The sequence below is a fragment of the Schistocerca serialis genome, chromosome 4, assembly GCF_023864345.2.
Source record: "Schistocerca serialis cubense isolate TAMUIC-IGC-003099 chromosome 4, iqSchSeri2.2, whole genome shotgun sequence".
Taxonomy (NCBI): domain Eukaryota; kingdom Metazoa; phylum Arthropoda; class Insecta; order Orthoptera; family Acrididae; genus Schistocerca; species Schistocerca serialis.
The window spans coordinates 195,489,069-195,512,878 of NC_064641.1; the positions used below are offsets into that span (position 1 = coordinate 195,489,069).

The 23,810-nt window shown below is 43.8% G+C and overlaps 1 protein-coding gene across 1 annotated transcript in view; it reads left to right on the forward strand.

Annotated features, from left to right (window-relative positions):
• Positions 1-23,810, forward strand: part of LOC126475298 (serine/threonine-protein kinase RIO1) — a 115,466-nt gene that overhangs the window by 67,412 nt on the left and 24,244 nt on the right. The window contains exons 8-9 of the mRNA XM_050103061.1: positions 7,007-7,218; positions 11,182-11,424. Of these exons, the coding sequence (XP_049959018.1) occupies positions 7,007-7,218; positions 11,182-11,424 (455 nt within the window). The remainder of the gene's footprint in view (positions 1-7,006; positions 7,219-11,181; positions 11,425-23,810) is intronic.

Genomic DNA, 23,810 nt, shown 5'->3' on the forward strand with positions numbered 1-23,810 from the left:
AATCCACATTGACAGTCACCAGCTACATTTTCAGCATAGGGTGCAAGCCTACTAAAGAGGATGCTGGAGAATATTTTATGTGCTGTAGATAATAGACAAATCCCCTATAGTTGGAGCATGCCATGATACCACATTTCCTGTGTATCGGACATATGATACCTATGTTCCATTATCGGGGATATTTTCATTTACCCAAATTGTAATTATAAACTACTGGAAATGTTTAACAAGTTCGTTTCTTGCATTTTTACATTATGCTTGTATTAGATTCATTTCTGAGGCCTTATTATTATTCTTCAGCTTTTTGATGGCTGCCTCCACTTCCCCAACAGTTGGTACTGGTCTCTATGTTTTTGACTTGTATTTATAGAGGGTAAGATTCTTTGGTTCTCAGCTAAATGCTCATTCAGCAGTTAAAGTTGTTAAGAGCATCTTTTACATATTGGTTCATCACTATTCAAAACTGAACCATCTGTACTTCTATATAAATGTGTCCTAGACTGGGAACCCTTTTGGATCTTATTTAACTTACTCCCCATTCATTCCTTTCAGCTGTTTCATTTCTTTCTTTTCTTGGTCTCTCTTTTTCTTTTAGTGCAACTTTTCTCTCCTGCTCCTGCTCCTGCTCCTGCTCCTGCTCTGCTAGCCACTGTGTATGGCCTTCATGAGTAGTTTTTGTAATGCTGGCTTTTAAGTTCTTGCATATTTCTTAGATACACTCACTGTAGGGTAAGTGGATGAGGTCTCACTTTAGTTGGTCAGAAAGTCTTCGAGCAGCCTCAGGCTCCTTGAGTGAATCAATATGGAATTTACTTGCATGACATCCATATACATACCTCGCATTAGATATTCAACTTCAGATTGTTGCTATTCTAATGTAATGGTTACAGTCAACATTAGTACTGTTACAACACCTTACATCCGTTATGTTGAACAGACATTGTGCGTATTGGGAGATAGTCAGTTTGCTTAAAAGTATTTCAATCTGGATATTTCTGGGTCATTTTATGTATATCTTTGTGGTTAAATTTTTTTCTGTGCACTACCATATTTGTGGAGGAAACAAATTGTACAAACTTGCTCCTATTGTCATTTGGGTAATCATGTAGATTTATTTTCCAATACAAGGCTGTTTAGCATTAATATCTCCAAAGATTATCCTGTAGTCTCCTTTACGATATCCATTGTATACTTTGTCTAACTCATCATTAAAAGGAATTTTCTCCTCTACATGTATAACTGTGCAGTAAAAATCATGGTCCTACTCCCTCAGCCACTGGCACAAGTCTTGTCTCCAGTCAAAATTTTCACCATTGTTATTACACACCATATGTTAACTCATTTAATTTCCTGATTCATATCAAGGCATCAGAGTGCCTGTTTTCGTAGGCAGTAAAATGTATTGTTACCCATGGAGCAGTTCTGGAAAAAGGCTGTTTGTAGGCTCAGACTCGCTGTTGACAGAAAAGCCACATGCAATAAAATGCTGAGTAAAGGCTCTGTGTGAATGCTCATCACATTTTCCATCACAAAGAGCATCATATTCCACAGTGAATGTATGCCCTTTACAAAAGCAATCAATAAAGTTCTCTACAAGAAATACCAAGGAAAGAGTTCCACAGTGCATTAAATGCCATAAGCCCAAATTGTGCTAGATTTCTATTTCACAACCAGACACACTCTTCCATGGCAGTCATCTTGTGAAATTTTGGTGAAGTTAGTCTGAAATCATTTGTATGCAGGGAAGATGATGTATGTGACTATCTTTCCGCAATTTTTTTTCGACACAGATATAGGAAATTCTGTAATTTGCAAGATAGGTTTTATAAAAAATGAAGTGTTGCTGAAAAATATTATGTCAGTGAGTTATACTGACAAAAAAATATTGCACAGAACAAATGAAATGTCTCGTCATTGTAGTCATATTCCTTAAAACAATTAGGTGTTGCCTGTTCCGAACTCACAGTGAGTCATTCTCTCTTCCCCCCCCCCCCCTCCCCCCACCCCCCTCCGCCTCCCCCAAGGTCTTCCAGTATCTGTCTTCCCACTCATCTTGTTATTATTTACATTTTCTGGGGAATCTGTAGCCTGAGATTCACATGATCTGTTGTCTCCTATCTTCATTATACACCCCTGGAAATGGAAAAAAGAACACATTGACACCGGTGTATCAGACCCACCATACTTGCTCCGGACACTGCGAGAGGGCTGTACAAGCAATGATCACACGCACGGCACAGCGGACACACCAGGAACCGTGGTGTTGGTCGTCGAATGGCGCTAGCTGCGCAGCATTTGTGCACCGCCGCCGTCAGTGTCAGCCAGTTTGCCATGGCATACGGAGCTCCATCGCAGTCTTTAACACTGGTAGCATGCCGCGACAGCGTGGACGTGAACCGTATGTGCAGCTGACGGACTTTGAGCGAGGGCGTATAGTGGGCATGCGGGAGGCCGGGTGGACGTACCGCCGAATTGCTCAACACGTGGGGCGTGAGGTCTCCACAGTACATCGATGTTGTCGCCAGTGGTCGGCGGAAGGTGCACGTGCCCGTCGACCTGGGACCGGACCGCAGCGACGCACGGATGCACGCCAAGACCGTAGGATCCTACGCAGTGCCGTAGGGGACCGCACCACCACTTCCCAGCAAATTAGGGACACTGTTGCTCCTGGGGTATCGGCGAGGACCATTCGCAACCGTCTCCATGAAGCTGGGCTACGGTCCCGCACACCGTTAGGCCGTCTTCCGCTCACGCCCCAACATCGTGCAGCCCGCCTCCAGTGATTACGCGACAGGCGTGAATGGAGGGACAAATGGAGACGTGTCGTCTTCAGCGATGAGAGTCGCTTCTGCCTTGGTGCCAATGATGGTCGTATGCGTGTTTGGCGCCGTGCAGGTGAGCGCCACAATCAGGACTGCATACGACCGAGGCACACAGGGCCAACACCCGGCATCATGGTGTGGGGAGCGATCTCCTACACTGGCCGTACACCACTGGTGATCGTCGAGGGGACACTGAATAGTGCACGGTACATCCAAACCGTCATCGAACCCATCGTTCTACCATTCCTAGACCGGCAAGGGAACTTGCTGTTCCAACAGGACAATGCACGTCCGCATGTATCCCATGCCACCCAACGTGCTGTAGAAGGTGTAAGTCAACTACCCTGGGCAGCAAGATCTCCGGATCTGTCCCCCATTGAACATGTTTGGGACTGGATGAAGCGTCGTCTCACGCGCTCTGCACGTCCAGCACGAACGCTGGTCCAACTGAGGCGCCAGGTGGAAATGGCATGGCAAGCCGTTCCACAGGACTACATCCAGCATCTCTACGATCGTCTCCATGGGAGAATAGCAGCCCTGCATTGCTGCGAAAGGTGGATATACACTGTACTAGTGCCGACATTGTGCATGCTCTGTTGCCTGTGTCTATGTGCCTGTGGTTCTGTCAGTGTGATGATGTGATGTATCTGACCCCAGGAATGTGTCAATAAAGTTTCCCCTTCCTGGGACAATGAATTCACGGTGTTCTTATTTCAATTTCCAGGAGTGTATTTTTGAATTTTTTGATTCATGTTGAAAATAATGCATTCTATTCTAATATCTTCGTTTATAATTGTATCTCTTATTGTGCAGCCCTTCATTGTTCACTGGGACCTCACCTCTGCTGTTAAATGTATCACTGTAGTAAATAATTTACAAATTGTACAAACTTATTAAAATAATGTAGAGTAAAACAAAGTCTGTGTTACTGTTTGTGGTAGCTGCTGTACATTGATTTTATCATGGTGTATTGTAGATAGTCTGTAACGTGTGGGAGAAAGTGTCTGCAGCTTGTCGTCTAGTAGCTAGTGTTGCTACCTCTGGATCACGTGGTCCTGGGTTTGATTCCCAGCTGGGTTGGGGATTTTCTCTGCCTGGGGACTGGGTGTTTGTGTTGTCCTCATCATGTCATCATCATTAGTGACAGTGGTTAGATTGGACTGTGTAAATAAAATGGACTGTGTGTGTGTGTGTGTGTGTGTGTGTGTGTGTGTGTGTGTGTGTGTGTGTGAAAAAAAAGGTTGGGCTGTGTATGGGCACTGATGACTGCACCGTTGAGCGCCCCACAAACCAATCATCATCATAATATAATAAAGAACAGATGTTATTTGCTCCTCTTCATTTATTCACAATGTATGAATTATTAATTGGGAAACAAAACAAAAAGGTCTGTAATCAGGTGTTGACAACAAATTGCTTTTCAGGAATTGAGCTCTTATTATAATTTTACTTTCCATTTCCTTGCTCTGAGTGCAGAAAACTCATTGAAGTCAAATTTAGCAGCTGTGTCATGGTCCATTGCCAAGGTAGCCGAATTTGACTGCTTCTCCAGTACACTGCATATTTTTCAGAATAAGATAGAGCTGTGGTAGGAAATTAAAATGGGATGAAATGATGTATTATTTGTGAGAGAGGTTTCCCATTTCACTTATTATTCTATCAAATATTTTGAATCAGTCTAGCTTAAACAACTTGACTCTAGTTCTCAGTTGGCAGAAATTGGCAATAATAGGAAGCTTTAAGACCCAGTGGCCAAACTTTGAGACCATACAGTACTGTAGTGAAGCAACAGCAAAACTTCCATTGTTGAGGGAAGCTAGCTGTCGAAGCAGCAGCTGCATGAATTAAGTGCACTCTTGATGCACACACAGTGTGATGCTTGTTCTGCCTTGCATTGCCCCTCTTCCCCCTCCCCCTCTGCCCACCCCTCTCCTGCCTGCCACCCCCTTCCCATTGTCATTCATCAATGAGCAATGTTGCAAACTGCAAATGGTGCCATCTCTCAGTACCGATCCGTATAAAGAAGACTGTTTGCTAAAAGCACCTTTTAAGTTACTATATCAATGAAAATAATCAGTGTTTTAAAATGTAATGTAATTGGATAAATGAAAGATCTACTCACTGTTCTACCAGCACCTTTACCAGCTCTGTAACTGGCAAAACATATTCTCAAAGGGAGAGCCACCTATGAAATGACATATGTTGTACACCAGCTGTTATGTAAACACTGCTCACCCTTTAACATCAGCATGGCTATGTTAAGAGTTAGGACGAATAGACAGAGAATGTGTACAGGAAAAAACACAATATTCTGTTGTAGAACATTCTCATGCTCTACTACATGCCAGTCATGACCTCTGTGCCTGTTTCACTACATGTGCCATCTGAATTCTTCCCCTGGAGACAATTTTTCAGAACTTTGCATGTGGGAACTGGTGTTATAACATGTCCTTGATTCTTGCCACCCGTGAGGCCTTAATTTACATTAATTTTTTCAGTCTCGCCAATTGTTCACAGTAACTGTTCCTTTCTCCACTCCCTTTAGTTTTCTCTCTCATTTTCTGACTTGTCTATCACCCCCCCTCCCCCCTCCAATCCCCCTTCTCAACTCCCACCTCCACACTACAACACATACAATGCACTTGGCATTCTGCTCTCATTAACGTGTGTGGTATTTTGGCAGTACTATCTGTCATGCGTATTACCCTTTCTTCCACCTTTAAGCTCTCAGATTGTCAAATCTCATCCAGTGCAGTCCTGAAAACCAGCCTTTCTCTCTTATTTCTCCCTGGACCCAGGGTTCTGGGTGGCTTTCCTGAACATTCCCCATTTCCGTAACCTCACCAGTCCTTTTCCTTCAGCCATCTTCCTTCTCCTTCAACACTTCTGCTAGGAGGAGGAGCCACTGGTTCCAAAAGCTTGCAAACTTAAATAACTTTAAGTGTGTTCTCCTGTCACCACTTGGTGAGATGAGTTTTTTGCCTATCCATTTACATTATACATTAATTCAGTGAGGAAGAGAAGCTACAGATCAAGTGGTTAGGTGCACATCAACCAAATACATTATTACACACACAACACAAAAAATATTTAGTTCGCTTCTGTACATACTTTATTATTAGCTTTAATATTTGTTGGATTAGGCATAAATTTGTAAGTGTATAATTACCATATTTACAATTTTTGTAGTGGTTCTGAAGCATTATGACACAATTGGAGGTTGTGTGAAACAGTTTGGAGCAGTTCCGTTATGAAGTTCATTGATTTGTTACCCGCATCCTACCAACGCAAATGAGCACCAGCCACTACTGTCGTGGAAATAGTTTTGTCATTTTCGTACCTTATCCCTACCAAAACCAGATCATTTTGGAATTCCAAGAAAGGCAATTTGAAACAACCATAGTGATCTTAGCATAAAAGGGACACATATTGTTTGCAGACCTGTTTATCAAAAGGCAGCACAAGAGAGGATGACTTGCCATCAATAATCTGGGAAATAATCAGCCATGTATTACTCAGAAAAGCATAAGCAGCTAAAATGTGAAAATGTTCACACAACTTGGTATAACCTGTTTCCAATTTGTTAACTGCAATAGTATGAAGATGAATGAAAATAAAAATTGACAATTTGCTGGACAACTATTAGTTTGCTTTCAAAAATGGTTAAAGTTCTCTGGAATCAATTTGAACATAGAAGTTATGAGTGTTGTAATGAGACCTCCCCATCCCACTCTCCAATAACCTAAAATAGACTTAAATAAGGCTACTCTCACTCCCAATTCAGGTGTCATTCTGACTTACAGGATACTGAAATCAGGCATTGTGTTGTTATAATGTATATAATATCCTAGATTTAAGTAAATCTCTGTTATCAAGTACCTCATGTGGTCGGATGTAATATTACTGTGTAAGTATGCTACTTGTGCTAAGCTAACATGAAATCATACTGCATATTGGTGTACTTTAAATATACATTACAGAGATATATATGTGTTTGTGGAAGGGGTATTATTACAGTGCAATATGTGAAACCTTATTAAATCTAGTATGTGAAACTGGGCACTTATTTGTACTTCTTGATTATGAGCTATCCTAGATAAGTTAACTCTGGTGTGCTTACTATGTGCCTAATAAAATGTATCACTAGGCTCCTTTTTCATTATAGAACACCACCTTATTTACAGACTTTTTTAGGCGCAAAGGAGTTGCAACAATGACAGTGAAAGAACTGTTTGACTTCATTACTGATCCAACTGTAACGGAGAGAAATATGGAGGAATACTTAGATAGAGTTTCAGAAAAAGCTGCATCCAGAACTCTGGAAGAGACAACAGCTCAAGAACAAATTGAAGAAGAAGTCTTCAAGAAAGCCTACATACCAAAGAATCTACAGGAGGTAAGAATGTCTGTGTAGTACGTTAAAAATTGGGTGAGGTTAGAACACAGTCACTGCTGCATGTGTTGCTTAGCCTGAAAATTACTTAGAAGAATGTGACATACCAAAGAAGTCCATCTTGTGAAGTTGGAAAGACAGATATACGTACAAAGAAGATAACTGCAGAGAAACTAGGGTAACAGAAGAAATATTTCTGTTGATTAGCTAAGGATGTACAGAATTGTTTAGGATAAGACAGGAAATGGCAATATAAGGCACATAGGAATGAAATAAATAGGAAGGGAAGCTGAAGTGAAATGGCAGCAGGAAAAATGTTAAGAATTTGAAAAAGAAATCATTTTAATTTGGGTGCAAAATATTGACATCAATAATTTACTGAAGAATGGAAAAACTGTAAGAATCCAATCTCAGAAAAGATCAGTTTTGATACCAGAGAAATGTAGTAATGCATAAGGCAATACTGACTCTACAATTTATTGTAGAAGATAGTTTGAAGAAAGGCAAACCTATGTTTATAGCATTTGTAGAATTTGAGAAAGCTTTTGACATGCTGATTGGACTACACCCTTTGAAATTTTGAAGGTAGCAGTGATAAAATACAGGGATTGAAAGGATATTTATGACTTCTACAGAAGATAAATTGCAGAGAAGAGTCAGAGGGCATGAAAAGGGGGTTGGGGGTGGAGAAAAGTTGGAAGGGATCCACCTGTTTTTTAACATTTGGAGTGTAATTTTGTATGGAAATGGAGTGTGGTTGATAAGCAATAGAGGAAAGGAGAGAGAGTAGAAACTTTCGAAATTTGGTGCTATAGAGGCCTGCTGAAGATTAGACCAGTAGATCAGATAATAGATCAGGAGGTACTGAATGGAACTGCCAAAATGGGAAATTTATGGCAGAATTTGACCAAAAGAAGGGACTGGTTGACAGAGTACATCTTCAGGCATCAAAGAATTCTGTTTGGCAATGAAAGTGGAAGGGTAAAAATTGTAGAGAGACCAAGGCCTCCAGTAAGCAGGTTCAGATCGATGTAGATTGTGGTTTTTATGCAGAAATGAAGAGGCTTGCATTGTGTGGACTAGCTTGGAAAGCTGCTTCGAACAAGTCTTTAGACTGAAGACCGTAACAACATACATGTAGTTATTGTTTCAGGAAACGTACTCTCCTCACTATGGTGATTTTTAACTCTTACAGCTAATATTTTTAAAGCTGAATTACACCGCAGAAACTGTGATTACCAAAAGCGTATGACAGGAGCTCTTCTGACTATGTTATACCTCTGCTGCTGTTCAGCTGGGGTATGGATACTTCTCAGGTGGAGTGGCTGAGTGGAGATAGGTGGGGAAATGTGTTGGAGAGGTGGGATAAGGTGGCTGACAGCTGTAAGAGAGAGCAGTTGGCTCAAGGGATAGGAATGTAGCGACAGTGAACTTGTTCTGTCTGCAGGTATGGGGAGTTGTGTGCAGTGCACAATAATACGGAGGAGTGGTTTGGGGGGGGGGGGGGGTTAGTATTTGACAGAAGAAGAAAGAGGGACACACACTGAAGTGGGGAGGGTGTGAGTGTAGAATGGGTTAAGCTAGACAGGTTGGAGCCAAGTGTGGGGCAGGAGCTGTCAGACATTGAGACCAGAAGTATTTATGGATGGATGGGTGCATTGGAAGAACAGTTCCCAGCTAGGCAATTCAGAGAAGTTGCAGTTGTGGAAAGTAACCAGATTGTATGGATTCGGGAGCATCCATTGAAATCGAGCATGTTTTGTTCAGTAGCATGTTCTGCCGCTGGGTGGTTGACTCTGCTCTGGGCCCCAGTTCGCAGTTGCCATGCATTCGGGTGGACAGCTGGTTGGTGGTCATTCTCACGTAAAATACTCTATAGAAGTTACTGCAGAGCTGTTGCATGATGTGATATATGATATGATATGGCATGACTGCTCTCACTGTCACGTAGTGCTACCTCTGACAGGATTGGTGTAGGATGTGCTTAGTGGATGCTAAGACAAGTCTCACACCCACGTCCTTCTCATGGTATGACTTCTGTGGCAAGGGTTGGGAGCATTTGTAGTGTTAGGATGGACTAGGATATTTCATAGGCAAGAGTGTGGGTGATGAACTACTACTTTGGGAGGTTGGGAACTATTAGGTTAGGACATTCCTCATTTCTGAGCAGGGGGAAAGAACAGCCACTCAAAGCATAAGACAGACACCATTTTAATACCTGCCCCTGCAGACAGTGGCTCTGCCACAGTTGTGATGAACCTGGCATGATTCTTCCACCTGCCAGGATAATGATCCCATCCCAGATGTCTAGCATAATATCAATTTCTGACTTCCTTCATTGTCTCTCAACTATGCTCACCTCATTACCAAATGGTTCCCTATTCTTCATTGCTGGCACCATCTCCTTACAAACAAACACCAACCATGCCCATGCCCAGTGCCCTTGCCAATATTGACACTGCCTCCCTATAAACCACCACCACCACCCATGCCCAGTGGTGGTGCTGCTATTGAACACTACCTCTTCCAACATTGTACTGACTCTGAACCCACTCGTTATGTATCTGACAAACTACATCCTTATACAAAACTATTTCTCCTTTGCAAACAAGATACACCAACAGACCTCGACATGGGTGCCTACATTACACCCTCCTATGCCAACTTGTTTATGGACCATCTAGAGGAATCTTCCTAGCCATCCAAAATCCAAAACCGCTTGTCAGTTTCAGGTTCATTGACGATTCTTTTATGGTCTTGACCCAGGGCCGAGATCCTGTCCTCTTTCTTTCACAGCTGCAACATGGTGTCCCTCATCAACTTCACCTGGGTGTCCTCAGCCTATAGTGCCCCTTTCCTGGTCATGGGTGTTCACTTCCCTGATAGCACAATTCAAACCTCAGCCCGTATCAAACCTGCTAGCCACCCACAGTACCTGCATCTCTTCCAAGCTAAGGTCTCTACAGTATAGTCTGGCAATCTGTGTATGGCACATCAGCAGTGACGATTTCCATGTTAGATCCACACATGCACCTAATCCTCACATCGCCCTCATGATCCAGCTACCTCATCACACATCACCATGGATTGGAACAACTTGAGCATATCCTTTGCCAGGCTTCAACAACTTACCATCATTATGATAAATGTGGAAGAAACTGCCTGCAATCCTTCCCACCCCTCCTAAAGTAATGTTCTGTCACCCACCCAATCTCAAAATGTTCTTGCTCCTTCTTATGCCACACCTACTCTCTCACCCTGAGGATGTGTAATATCTTAGTGCTAAGCCTCAATTTTACTGTGTTCAGACACAGAATTACAAAATTCAGATATCTCAATTTCACCTCCGTGATTAATATTTCTAGATTTCTAGATGAGATACTCATTAATAAAGAGTTAGCAAAAATTCTGTGCTTGGAAAAGTGATTTTCCTGAAGAGAAGTGGAGTGGGAGTGAGGGTTTCACTGTCTGTACAGAACCATTCTTTCTAGACAGCAAAAATGAACTTACGTAAACACTCTCTAGAGCAGGGGAAAGCATTTGTTGAATAATATGTTTGATGCACAGCTCTGTGTGAAAGTGAAACAATGAGTGTTTGAAAACTGGAAAAGATTAAAGTGGAAGCATAAATCCTTACATTAATATTGCAAATTGAATTGGAAGTATGAAATTCAAGGGTATTAAATAAAAATATAGGAGAAGGAAAACTATTAAGTATAGTTTAAATATCACACACATTAATAGGTGTGGTAGTGGTGGTGGTGGTGGTGGTGGTGGTGGTGGCGGTGGTGGTGGCGAGGAGCGAGTGAGTTTGCTCTCTCTCTCTCTCTCTCTCTCTTTAAGACAGTTTGATAGCTATTTTTATTTGTCTTGTATATTGTTGTAACTTGATCTGGTTTATTTGAGTATTTAGTTTCATGTGTGATATACCTGGAGTCCCATTCTATCAATTCATGTCTGCTGCAGGTTGTAGATTTTGAGAGAGATATTACAAAAGCAAAAGCGGGTGAAGGAGAAGATATCACATACAAGACAATCACAGGACTCAAAAGTGACCTGTCCCAGCCACAGCAAACACCAGAGATTCTTCAGGGTGCGAAAAGTGATTCAGATACAGAAAATGCCTCAGAAGATGATTCAGACACAGAAAAAAGCAGCAAGTTTGTGGATAGTGCAAGACCGAGAGATGAATCACCAGAAAGCAAGAAGGTGGGTTTTAAGACTAGGTCAATATATCCATACAAAATAAAAACAGTTCTACTGCATGGAATGATACCATATGGTAAATGTTATTGACAGACTTACTTCAGATTTTTCGCGATACTCTAATAAACATCAGACAGACATGTTAGTAAAACTCTCAACCAGTGTATTTCAAATTTTTGTAAAAAAACATTGTTAGGAAAATTATAAATAAGTTCCTGACCTTTTTACTTCAGATTTTTACGCAACAGTCCAATAAATCTTCAGGTGGACATAGGCTAAATATTTTCATAAAAAACTTTTTTGGTTTTCTGTTGTTACAAACTGCAAGAAAGAAACTGCTGTACTCTGAAAATGCACGGTTTTGTTTTCTTCCTTTCACTCAGCTTTAACTACAATAGCAGTCCATTCAAACCATAGATACAGTGTTTCTCCCATATACATTCTTTATTTTAAACAAAAATTGTATACACAGCTATGTGCCGTTTTGTTTTTGTCCTTGCATTTGGTTTTCACAGAAAAGAGGAAAGTGGTATGTACGGCTTGTCAGCTTATGATTAGAATACTACTATGGAATATGCATTGTTGGAAACTATGTAGGATCTACACACATAAAAAAAGTTTTGCATCATCTTGTTTCCGGAACCTGTACAGATTACTGGAATAGAGATCAACATAAACATCATATCCGCCCCTTATATTGCTCATGAAAACCACACATTGCATGTTGTACACCAATACAGTGAGACCTTCAGAGGTTGGTGGTCCAGGATTACTGTACACACCAGTACCTCCAATACCCAGTAGCACATCCTCTTGCAGTGATGCCTGCCTGTATTCATCGTGGCATACTATGCAAAAGTTCATCAAGGCACTGTTCGTCCAGATTGTCCCACTCCTCAATGGCGATTTGGTGTAGATCACTCAGAGTGGTTGGTGGGTCACATCGTCCATAAACAGCCCTTTTCAGTCTATCCCAGGCATGTTTGATAGGATGCGTGTCTGGAGAATATGCTGGCTACTCTAGTCAAGTGATTTCGTTATCCTGAAGGAAGTCATTCACAAGATGTGCATGATGGGGGCATGAATTGTCGTCCACGGAGACGAATGCCTCACCAGTATGCTGCCGATATTGTTGCATTATCAGTCGGAGGATGGCATCCATGTATTGTACAGCCATTACGGCACATTTCATGACCACCAGCGGTGTACGTCCACCCCACATAATGCCACTCCAAACAAGCAGGGAACCTCCACCTTGCTGCACTCGCTGGACAGTGTGTCTAAGGCATTCAGTCTGACCAGGTTGCCTCCTAACACATCTCCGACGATTGTTTGGTTGAAGGCATATGTGACACTCATTGGTGAAAAGAATGTGATACCAATCCTGAGCGATCCATTTGGCATGTTGTTGGGCCCATCTGTACCACGCTGCATGGTGGTGTGGTTGCAAAGATGGACCTCGCCACGGACGCCGGGAGTGAAGTTGCTCGTCATGCAGCCTATTGCACACAGTTTGACGCAATATTGTAGCTTGAATAAGTAAATTAGTATCTATTGTGATCTATATATTGAAGGTTTCACTTTTACTTGAGTAGTTTTCTTGAAAGGATAACTGCTCTAAAGTGCAAGCCTTTGGCATGGGTTTGTTTTCATTATCGACCGCAATAAGTTATATGATTATTCAATAATTTCCGGGTAGTGTCTATGTAGCTTTATTATGAGGAGTTTGCATTCGGTTCATGTTTTCTGTTTTTCTATACGTCCGTACAGTTAATTTTCCATATTGTGCAGTAAAGTCATTATGTGGTGTTTCTGTTTCCATTAGAGTATTTATACGTAATTCAGTATTGTCATTAGAAAATATTTAGCCTCTTCAGTTTCTTACTCATTTCGTGATTTGCACCACTATAACCTATGCCAGCAATTAACTTTGCGCTGTTTACATTCACCTGCTGCTACATTCGCCTGACGTCCAGAAGTTCTCTACTCATCTCACCATAAGCTAAGTTACTTTCTGCGAATTATTAATTGGTGTAACGGAATTGTTTGTAGTGTAATTTGTATTGTTTGTATTTGTGTTGTTTGTTTGTAGTGTAATTTTTATTGTTTAATCTGCCGTCATGTGTGACAAATGTGGATGTTGTTGTAGATTAGTGAGCATGGAAGTGAAATGTCAGTATTGTGGGTTGGTGTTTCAATGGGGAGATTGTACAGGGAAGCTGTTATAGTGCCAGATGAAGCTCGCCAATGGAGGTGTAGATTATTTAGCCATGACAAGAAAATTGTGGAACAGGGAAAAACCCTTCAGGCCGAACTAGAAATGGTGTACTTTGAATTAGACAGGTTGGAGAGGGAAAGAGCCAATGGGGGCTGGGCACAGGTTACAAGTGTAGTCAGAAGAAGAAAACCCCCTGAAATCACTTTTCAGATTCCAGTGAGCAATCAGTTTGATTTGTTACCTGAAGTAGAAGAGCCTCAAAGAGGGTTATTGTACCTCTAAATGTAGTTTCATGTGTAGAACTATAAATTTCAGTAATATTAATATTAGCGCTATTCGTGTGTGTGTGTGTGTGTGTGTGTGTGTGTGTGTGTGTGTGTGTGTGTCTCTATCTCTTGTAATCTGACTTGTTCTACATCATATCAATAAAATAATCAGGAAAATGATCTACGGAACATGACATAACTAAAACTAACACGACATCCTGTGGCTGCACGAGAAGCATTATTCAACATGGTGTTGTTGTTGTAAGGTTCCTCCAAGCCATAGTCCATAGGTAGCGATCATCCACTGCAGTAGTAGCCCTTGGGCGGCCTGAGCGAGGTATGTTATTGACAGTTCCTGTCTCTCTATATCTCCTCCATGTCCGAACAACATTGCTTTGGTTCACTCTGAGACGCCTGGACACTACCCTTGTTGATAGCCCTTCCTAGCACAAGTAACTATGTGGATGCGATAAAACCGTGGTATTGACCATCTAGGCATGGTTAAACTACAGACAACACGAGCCGTGTACATCCTTCCTGGTGGAATGACTGAAACGCACCGGCTGTCGGACCCCGTCCGTCTAATAGGCGGTGCTCATGCATGATTGTTTACATCTTTGGGCAGGTTTAGTGACATCTCTGAACAAAGGGACTGAATCTGTGATACAAAATCCACAGTCAACATCTATCTTCCCGAGTTCTGGAAACTGGGGTGATGCAAAACATTGCTAGGTTCACTAGTGTTGTTATTACCCATCTTTCACAATAGCTGACACCTGTCTCTCTGAGAACTTTTTACTTCTACCATTTTACGTTGCCGAACACTTTTTCTAGGTGAACTGTTTGTATTAATGTGTTCGAATTTTACTAAGTGTTGCTTCTACTATAAAGTGCATCAAAACTACCTTTCTGGTATCTTTATTTCCTAAACCAAGCTGCTCATCATTTAACAGATTCTAGATTATTCATTCTTCTGTTCTTGTCAGCAACTTTGGTATGTGTGCTATTAAACTGATTGTATATAGTTTTTTCACTTAGTTGCCATTGCTAACTTCAGGATTTTTGTGGAAGTGATTTTGCTGGAAACCTGATATGTCTTAAATCATAGTTTTTTTTAAATTATTCCAAAGCTCTTTTAAACTCTGGCACTAACTCTAGATCCTCTGTCTTCCATACTGACTCCCATTTCTTCTTCTATCACATCATCAGACAGTTCCTCCTTGTAGAAGCCTTCTGTCTATTCTTTCCATCTATCTATTCTCTTCTCTATGTGTAAGAGTGGAATTCCTCCTCCACTCTTGATATTGATGCCCTTGCTTTTAATTTCACCCAAGGTCATTTTGACTTTTCTATGTGCTGAATCACTCATTCTTTTTCAATTTCTTTGCATTTGATGTGTATAAATTTCATCTAGCACCTCTGTACTACTTTATGTCATTCCTATGTGTCTTAGATTGCTGTTTCCCTATCTTTTCCTGAACATTTTTATCCTTCCTTCTCCTGTCAGTCAGTTAAGTATTTCTTCTGTTACCCAAGATCTCTTCTCATTTACATTGTGGTACATCTTTTTGTCTTTCCAGATTCTGCAGTAGTGCTTTTTAGAGATACCCACTCATCTTCAATGAACTAACTGTTGTGGTTTTCTTTATCACAGGATGTATAGCCATAGAGAACTTTGAAACACACCCTATCATTCCTCAGTACTTAAATTGGCCTATCCCGTTTCTTTCCACATTGATTATTCTGAATTATTCTCTTAAATTTCAATCGACTCATGATTATTACTAAATCTTAAACTGAGTCTTTATCTGTCCCTGGGTCTGTCTTACAATCCAATATCTACTTTCGTTGTCACTGTCTGACGATGGTGTAACTCAGCAGGAATCCCACCAGGGGCCTCAGGGTTCTTTTGTGAGTTCGCGCATAGAGCACACGGGACCCTGAGTTACTGCAACCCATTCTTCCTTCCCAGGCTGCATTTCCATCCCATTGCACCTCCTTCTCTATCCGTGCTCCTTCCGCCTCTGCAACCTCCTTCCCTTCTCTCAGTATTCCTACTTACATCGACCTAGTTATCCACCTGGTTTCTTCTGTTACTCCCAGTTTTATTCCACTTGCCTTTTCTTTTTCATCCTTCCTTTTTGGCATTTTTGATCCCCTTTTGGGATTTGACCTCCACTTCTAAATTTCTCCATTTACACACGCACATGCACACACACACAGCATGGAAGCCCGCTGACAAAACAGGGATCTCACTTATGATACCTGACCTGTTGCCTCCCTGTGTATGCTTAGGAGTGGTTTCCTGTCCTGCAGCATTGGAAATCGTGGCAACAGCTGCATTGCCTGAGGGCTCTTTCTGTGGCAGAGTGGTGCCCCCAGAGAGAGCCCATGATCTGGATGGGTGGTTTCAGAGTGGATGGTTTGCATATGAAACGTATTAAACTGAAAAAAAAAAACTGGCTGTTCATCTACAGGCATCTCTTCAGTTGCTAACGGATCATTTAAGTCTGCTTCTTATAACCCTGCAGTCTACCCTTCCTTTGCTACACCCTGGGAGGAGGGCCAGACTCACCATCCTGGGGTGAAACACTTTTCACGCTACCTGGTCTGCATTAGAACTGATGTGGACAGGTTCACCGCCACCAAGCCGTTATGTTTTGTGGAAAATATTGAAGAAAAGTTTGGTAAAGTGGTGTCTCTCAGTAAGATGCAGTTGAGTTTGCTGTTGATCAAAATTACTTCTGCCACTCAGTCTGCAGCCCTCCAGGCTTGTGACCATCTGGGCAAGGTCCCAGTGTCCATTATTCCTTACCAGTCTTAGAATATGGTTCAGGGAGTCATTTTTCATAGGGACATCACCCTTCAAACTGATAAGTAATTCTGGGCCATTGTGGAACGACAGTGAGTTCATTTTGTTCGTTATAATCAGAAAGCTAATACAGTTGCACTGGTACTGGTACCTTTATTCTGGCATTTGAGATACCCTCCCAGAGAAGGTCAAGGTTACTTGTTATTGGTGTGACGTGAAGCCATACGTCCTGCCACCCATGGGGTGTTTCCAATGCTTGCATTTCGGGCACGTGTCTTCCTGTTGTGTGGTGGACCCTCTATGTGGTGAATGTTGACCCTCACTAAATGAGGGGAGCTAGTATGTCTGAATTGTCGTGATCATTTCTACATGCTTACCAGATTGCCTGGCTTATAAGAAGGAGAAGAAGGTAAGAGGCAAAATCCCTTTATCATTTACTCTGCACTGAGGCTTTTGAGAAATGTGACTGACTTTGTCCTGTGTCAATGAACATCTAACTTTGCCTCTGTTGCATCCTTTCTCCCTCCTCCTTACCCCAGTACTACTCCCCGCTCCTCTACCTCTCTCCTGTAGTTCCCATGGCGCACCCCGCCCCCTCTTTGGGTGTCTCTTCTGCTCCCTGGCCAGAAGAGTGCCCTTTTTTGGTGCCTGCTGGTGATGGGGTTCCCTCCTGGACTCTTCCACCAGCATCACCCATGCTAGAGAGCTGCTACCACAATTCAGCTGTGGTGCACACAGTCAGTGTGACCCAAGGCTGCCCTCTTTCTTTCAGTTCTGGATCTAGGAGAAGCCTGCTCTCTCTCTCTCTCTCTCTCTCTCTCTCTCTCTCTCTCTCTCTCTCTCACTCTCACCTTGCCCTGCCCCCTCGACCTACAAAAGAAGAGGAGGAGGAGGAGGAGGAGGAGTTCTCGGGAAAAGCCCCTGCACCCGCCCCCTCGCTCTCAGTGGCGCCGTCTTCCCCCTCACAACTTGAGCCTAACCTATTATTTATGGATCTTACCCTATCCTCATTGGCGACAGATGGTGACCCTATGGCGTTATGGGCTCCAGCCTGTTTGCCTCCCATTTGGATCCTTGCTCCGTGCTTATTTGATGGAACTGTAATGTATACTACCGTCACCTCCCAGAGTTGCAATCCCTTATCTCATTTTACTTGGCAGTTTGTGTTGTTCTCAAAGAATCTCAGTTTACTGTTGCTCACTCACTTAACATTCATGGGTTCTGTGCTTTCTGTAGGAACCGGGTCGGCCCTTTGAGGGCTTCTGGTGGTGTTTGCACGTTGGTCTATTTGGACATTGTTAGTACTTGGCTTTCCCTTCGTACCACTTTTTAAGAGCTCCCGTCCAGGTCCACTTGGACACTGCAGTCAGTCATGGTTTGCAATCTCTATCTCCCTTCCGAAAGGCCACCCACACTTGCTGCCCTACCTGCCTTACTTTAGCAACTCCCCCTCCCTTCTTCCTCCTTGGGGATTTTAATGCCCATCACCCTTTGTGGTGCAGTGCTTTTTTATCTAGTTGTGGGCTCCTTATTGACCAGTTTCTCTTGGACCATGATATGTGCCTTCTTAATTATGGTTTCCCTACTCATTATATTGCCGCATATGACACCTTCTCTGCTACTGATCTTTGCCTCACTACCCCTCCTCTCCTCTTCATCCTTCCTTACACTGGTCGCTCCACAGTGTCCTTTCTGGTAGTGATCACTTCCTGTTGATTCTCTCCTCTACTTCCCTTCCTGCCTGCTGATGTCCAGGTTACCCCAATGGGTTTCCATCATACTGATTGGCCACTATGTACCTGCCAGGTCATGTTCATACCTTCTTCATCTTTGTCAGGTTGTATTGATAAAGTTATTTGTGATCTGTCCAATGAGATAATCCGCACTGCTGGCATTGACATTATGTACTTAACAGGCCCTGTTCGCCGCTGACCCGTTTCATGATGGAACATAGCCATTTCCACCTGTGATTGTCATTGCACATTGCAACATCTTATCTGATCAGAATTCGTTACCATTTTTCCATTTCAAGTTACTGGCCCCCCACTATATCTGGACTGAGCCTTTGCAATTTCCTTTTAAATTTTCTAGCTTTTCACATTCCATGTGCTCTGACTAATAATGTTATCCTTTCATTGGTTATTTAATTGGGGGGGGGGGGGGGGTTAGCCAGATTTCTTTTGTCAATGTAGAGATCACCATGACACATTTCCAACTGCAGGCCACATTTCACTTGGATACATAGTATGTCTTTAATTCTGTGATTTCCATTGCCTTCAGCATCCTGTCATCAATCATTGCTTCATTTTAGGGGCAATTTCCCACCCCAAGATCAAGAGGGTAACTTCTGTGAGCTCCTCTGCTGTCTTTGACAAGGCTTCTGGCAGAATGAGAGTGAATTCTTGTATCAGAAGTCCTTACTGCCATTGCCAACAAAGTCTGGCCCTACATCATCCTAACTAATTCCTTCACTACAGTTGCATCCTGATCAGATCCTGTACTCCTCCTAAATCCATTTTCTTGTTTATAGCTCATATCCCTGTGTATTTTTAACTTTTCATTTTTTAACTTTTCATTCCCTTGCCTTACAAAGAAGGGCAGGCTGTTTGAAGGATTTTTGTATACCCTTTTTCAGCCTTTGGGTTTGGTTTTTCTATTCACAGCTTCATTGTTTTTCTGTGATGCTGTGCAGATTTTTGTTTTTCCAGTGGGAATTTATGGGGAGGATGTTGTTGGGGACAGTTCAGATATTTATTGTACAGTCAGGGGAAACCTCCCAAAGCACTGGCCAAAACTGCTTGTGTTGACACCTTATTTTGCCACAGGATGTTTCCATTGTGGTACATGGCTTTTTTTCTCTCTGCTGTTGTGCTGTTTGTACCACTTTCTCATTAATTTTTAATATGAGGTCTTGTCTCTCCTGGGTTACCAGCATTCCACTTGAAAAAACTTCGTCAGTCTGCACTTCTTGGTTGGTCTTCAAGGTTTGGGCTGATCTTCTTCCACCTGTGGCACCCATTCCTCCATTGTTAGTTGTGGGTCTTCAGTAATTTTCATTGCTGCACTCAGTTCTGAATCTGCTGCTCAAAGAACCTACTCTGTGCTTCTTAGAGCACGAATTTGATCTTCGTCTATGTCTTGTCAGCATATGTCTTATGAAGAAGGGCATCGTTAATTTCTTGTTGCCCCTGATGTAGCCCTTGCTGTCTTTTAGCACATGGCTGACTGGCTCTCCACTCTCATTGGGTGGTATTGTAGCTGTTAATGGGCAGGACAGCTGAGGATGGCTAGCTTCTGTTGCATCGGGCAAGAGTTCACTGAATGATGGTGTTACCACCTCCAGTGCATCGTCTTTGGCACAGGCAGTGTTTGCCACTTTCCATTCTTGTACTGCCTCCCTCTACACACACACACACACACACACACACACACACACACACACACACACACACACACACAACTATTTTAACAGTTGAGGTTTCCCAGGCACTCCAAGGAAATAGCATAGTCCACTGCTGTCAGCACCTTCTCCTGCATCAATGTCCATTTCTGCTGGAGCTGGAGCTGTTTTCTTGTCTGTGGCTCAGCTGCTGCTTGAGGCAGTCTGGCAGTCATACCAGTTGGGAACACGAGGCCCACCACAGCATGCACATCTTGGAGCCTCTTCTTTGCCGATCACAGGTACAGCTGTCGCAGTTGCCTGAGCGCTTGATGCACCTCAGAGCTTTACAGCAGCAGTTTGCCACTTGAACTTTATCCTGGTACATCATGCATTTGACTTTGGGTCCAGGCCTGGAGGGAGCTCTCCCTTTGATGGGGAAGCAACTCAACTAACTTGCCACATTGTGTAAAACTTATCTCATTGCACTTGATTGCCACCTGCACCAACTTCATTACTGGCAAGAACTATTCATCAAAGGGAGAGCCAAACAACTCGCATAAAGCGTGCACATGCCCACCGTGGCAATACATAGTGCCCTGTGGAGAGCTACATCTGCAATACAATCTTTGTTTCGATCTCAATATACACTATGTGTATTCTCCCTTCTGGTGCCAGTTTCTTGGAACTTCAGATGGAAATTCGCAACATGTACTTTTTCTTCCAGCCCGCCTGACCTCAATTTGCAGCGCTTTTCCTGTTCGTCTTTTTTACTTTCTTTCTCCTGATCTTTCCCTTATTTTTTCAGCAGAATTTTTTTTGTACTTAGTCCCTTCCATGGGGACTTACTGTAGCATAATTTTATGCTTCTCCTGTGTACCTGCTGTCCTTCAAAACTGCTTGTTGTTGTTGTGGTTTTCAGTCCAGAGACTGGTTTGATGCAGCTCTCCAAACTACTCTATCCTGTGCAAGCTTCTCAACTCCAAGTAATTGCCCCCCAGGGGCTCAGCATTCATTTGCTGGGTACGGGCTTGGCGACCCCGGGGTTCCTGAGCTGGGGACTGGTAAGCGCCGCCCGTCCCCTGTCACCGTAACCTCTGAGCATGCTTCAGCGACCACCGTGCGGCGCGGCGGTGGAACGTTGTGTGTCTCAGGGAATGGGGATCTTGGCTTGACCGCCCGGATCGTGAGGATGGAATAAACCTCTATAAAAAAACCCTCAATCTCAAGGTGTGCTGCGCGCTGATGAGATGCATGGCTGTTGAGGTGGAACAGTCGATAGCGGGCAACCTCTGGGGAACCTGCCGCACCTCAGTTGTATAAGGCTTACCCAGGCATGCGGGGCTCTGTCTGGGCTGACGTTTCGTTCCCTAGCTGCTCGTGGGACGCACATGGCAACCACGTATTTCCCTTCACCAACTTCGCAATCAGTCAAGCGCATGAGGGAGGCTAGTCCTCCAGATATGCATATGGAAAAGAGTAACAGGGCTCATGGAGTCGTAAATGACAATGTTTTCATCGTGATTAAGAGGAAGGAGGGCTCATTTGAAAAAGTGTCTCCTTTCTACATACATAAAGGTTTAGAAGGACTCGCAGGTACACTGAAATCTATCAAACGCCTGAGGAATGGTACCCTGTTAGTTGAGACTACTAGGGCATCGCAAGTGGAGCTGCTTCGGAAGTCACCCAAGTTAGGCGAGTATGATATCACTGTCGAGTTGCACAATTCCCTCAACTCCAGTAAAGGCGTTGTCACCTGCCGTGATTTAATGGATATCGATGTCGACGAGCTGAAGCAAGAATGGGCAACACAGGGGATTGTAGACGTGGAACAAAGGACACGTAGAAATAATGGCGTCATGGAGAAATCTGCCACTTTCATTGTGACTTTCAATTCGCCTGTCTTACCTGAATACGTTCTGGCTGGTTTCCTCAGACTTAGGGTTCGGCCTTATATACCTAACCCTATGCGCTGTTTCAAATGTCAGCGATTTGGCCATACGACAATGAGTTGTGGGGGTGAACCAACCTGCGGTATCTGTGGCAAGGCAGCTCATGAAGCTGGGACCAACTGCACATCTCCAGCGCTGTGTATAAACTGCTCTGGGAGCCATCCCGTCTGGAGCAGAGACTGCCCCGTCTTTGCGGAAGAACGAAAAATTCAGGAGATCAAGGTGACAAAGAGGCTACCTTATGTGGAAGCCAAAAAAGAGTACAGGGCTACAACACCCACTGTCTTCGCCACGTCCTATGCCTCCTTGGTGCACAACCGTGCGTCGCGAGTCGACGCTTCGACGCAGACCATGTCCAGCGTCGCAGTATCCTTCACCAATACCTGTACCTGTGTTTGTACCTGCCAGAGCACTCCCACTAACGATATCGCTATTCAGGCTGCTCCGCCTGCACCCACCGCTATTGCAGAGACGGCTCCAGTGAAACCTTCGAAGGCTCTCCAGAAACAGAGTGCCTCTCCAGTTCCCGCATCCCCAGCTTCCACAAAGAAAACGGGACCAGGGAAAGGGGCACGGCGTTTGACGTCACGCCTGCCAAAGGCACCATCGGATGTCGTCATGGCATCCCTGACTGATGAGGAGGACATCGTCATGGATTTTGATACCTCTTCCCCAGAACCTGGCAGCCCCTCTGCTGCCAATCGCTCTACAAGTGCCTCACCAGCGCGGCGCAAAGACAGGGGGAAATCTAAACCGAAACGTTGATATGGCTCCCATACTTCAGTGGAATCTGAATGGAGTCAGACCTCGCCTTGCAGAATTGCGGCTGTTAGTACAGGCAAACCCCATTTGCATCTCTTTGCAAGAGACACATTTTAAAGAGACTGACACGCCTGTGCTTACGGGATATCGCATGTACAGGCAAGACGACCTGACTGGTAATAGGGCTCAGGGTGGGGTGGCAGTGTTCATTAAGGACACATTCCACTCCTCACCTGTGACCTTAACCACGACGCTACAAGCGGTTGCAGCTCGGATCCTGGCCCAGGTTCATGTTACGGTGTGCTCCGTCTATTTACCACCCGCTGAGCTCATTGACAGTGAAGCCCTCGCACGGCTCATTGATCAGCTCCCCCGTCCCTTTCTCCTTTTAGGAGACTTTAATGCTCATAATGCATTATGGGGTTCCAACAAAACCTGCCCCAGAGGCCAGATGATTGAGCAGTTGCTCAGGACTTCCGACGTCATACTGCTGAACACAGGTCAGGCCACGCATTTTAGCACCGCTTCAGGTTCGTCTTCTGCCATAGACCTCTCTATTTGTTCGCCTGTGCTTGCGGACATTGCTCAGTGGGTCGTCGACGACGACCTTCATGGCAGCGACCATTACCCTATCTGGCTCCATCTGCCAGTTGAAATGGGTCGTGTCGCACAGCCGCCGAAATGGTTGTTCCGGAAGGGAAACTGGACGCTCTACCGGCAGTTGGCTGTTTTTGAACAGTGTGAAGGCGTCCAGGATTGGGTGGATCACATTACGGCGGTGATGCACCATGCCGCTGATGTATCCATACCAAAGTCAAAGGGAACACCTGTGAGGCAGCCTGTCCCTTGGTGGAATGACGACTGTCGTACCGCCATCAGAGACAGGCGGGCGGCTTTGAGGAGATTCCGTCGGTGCCCCACTGCTGCGCATCTGACAACTTTCCGGATAGCACGGGCGCGGGCGAGGAAAATCGTTCAGGAGAGTAAACGGAGGTCTTGG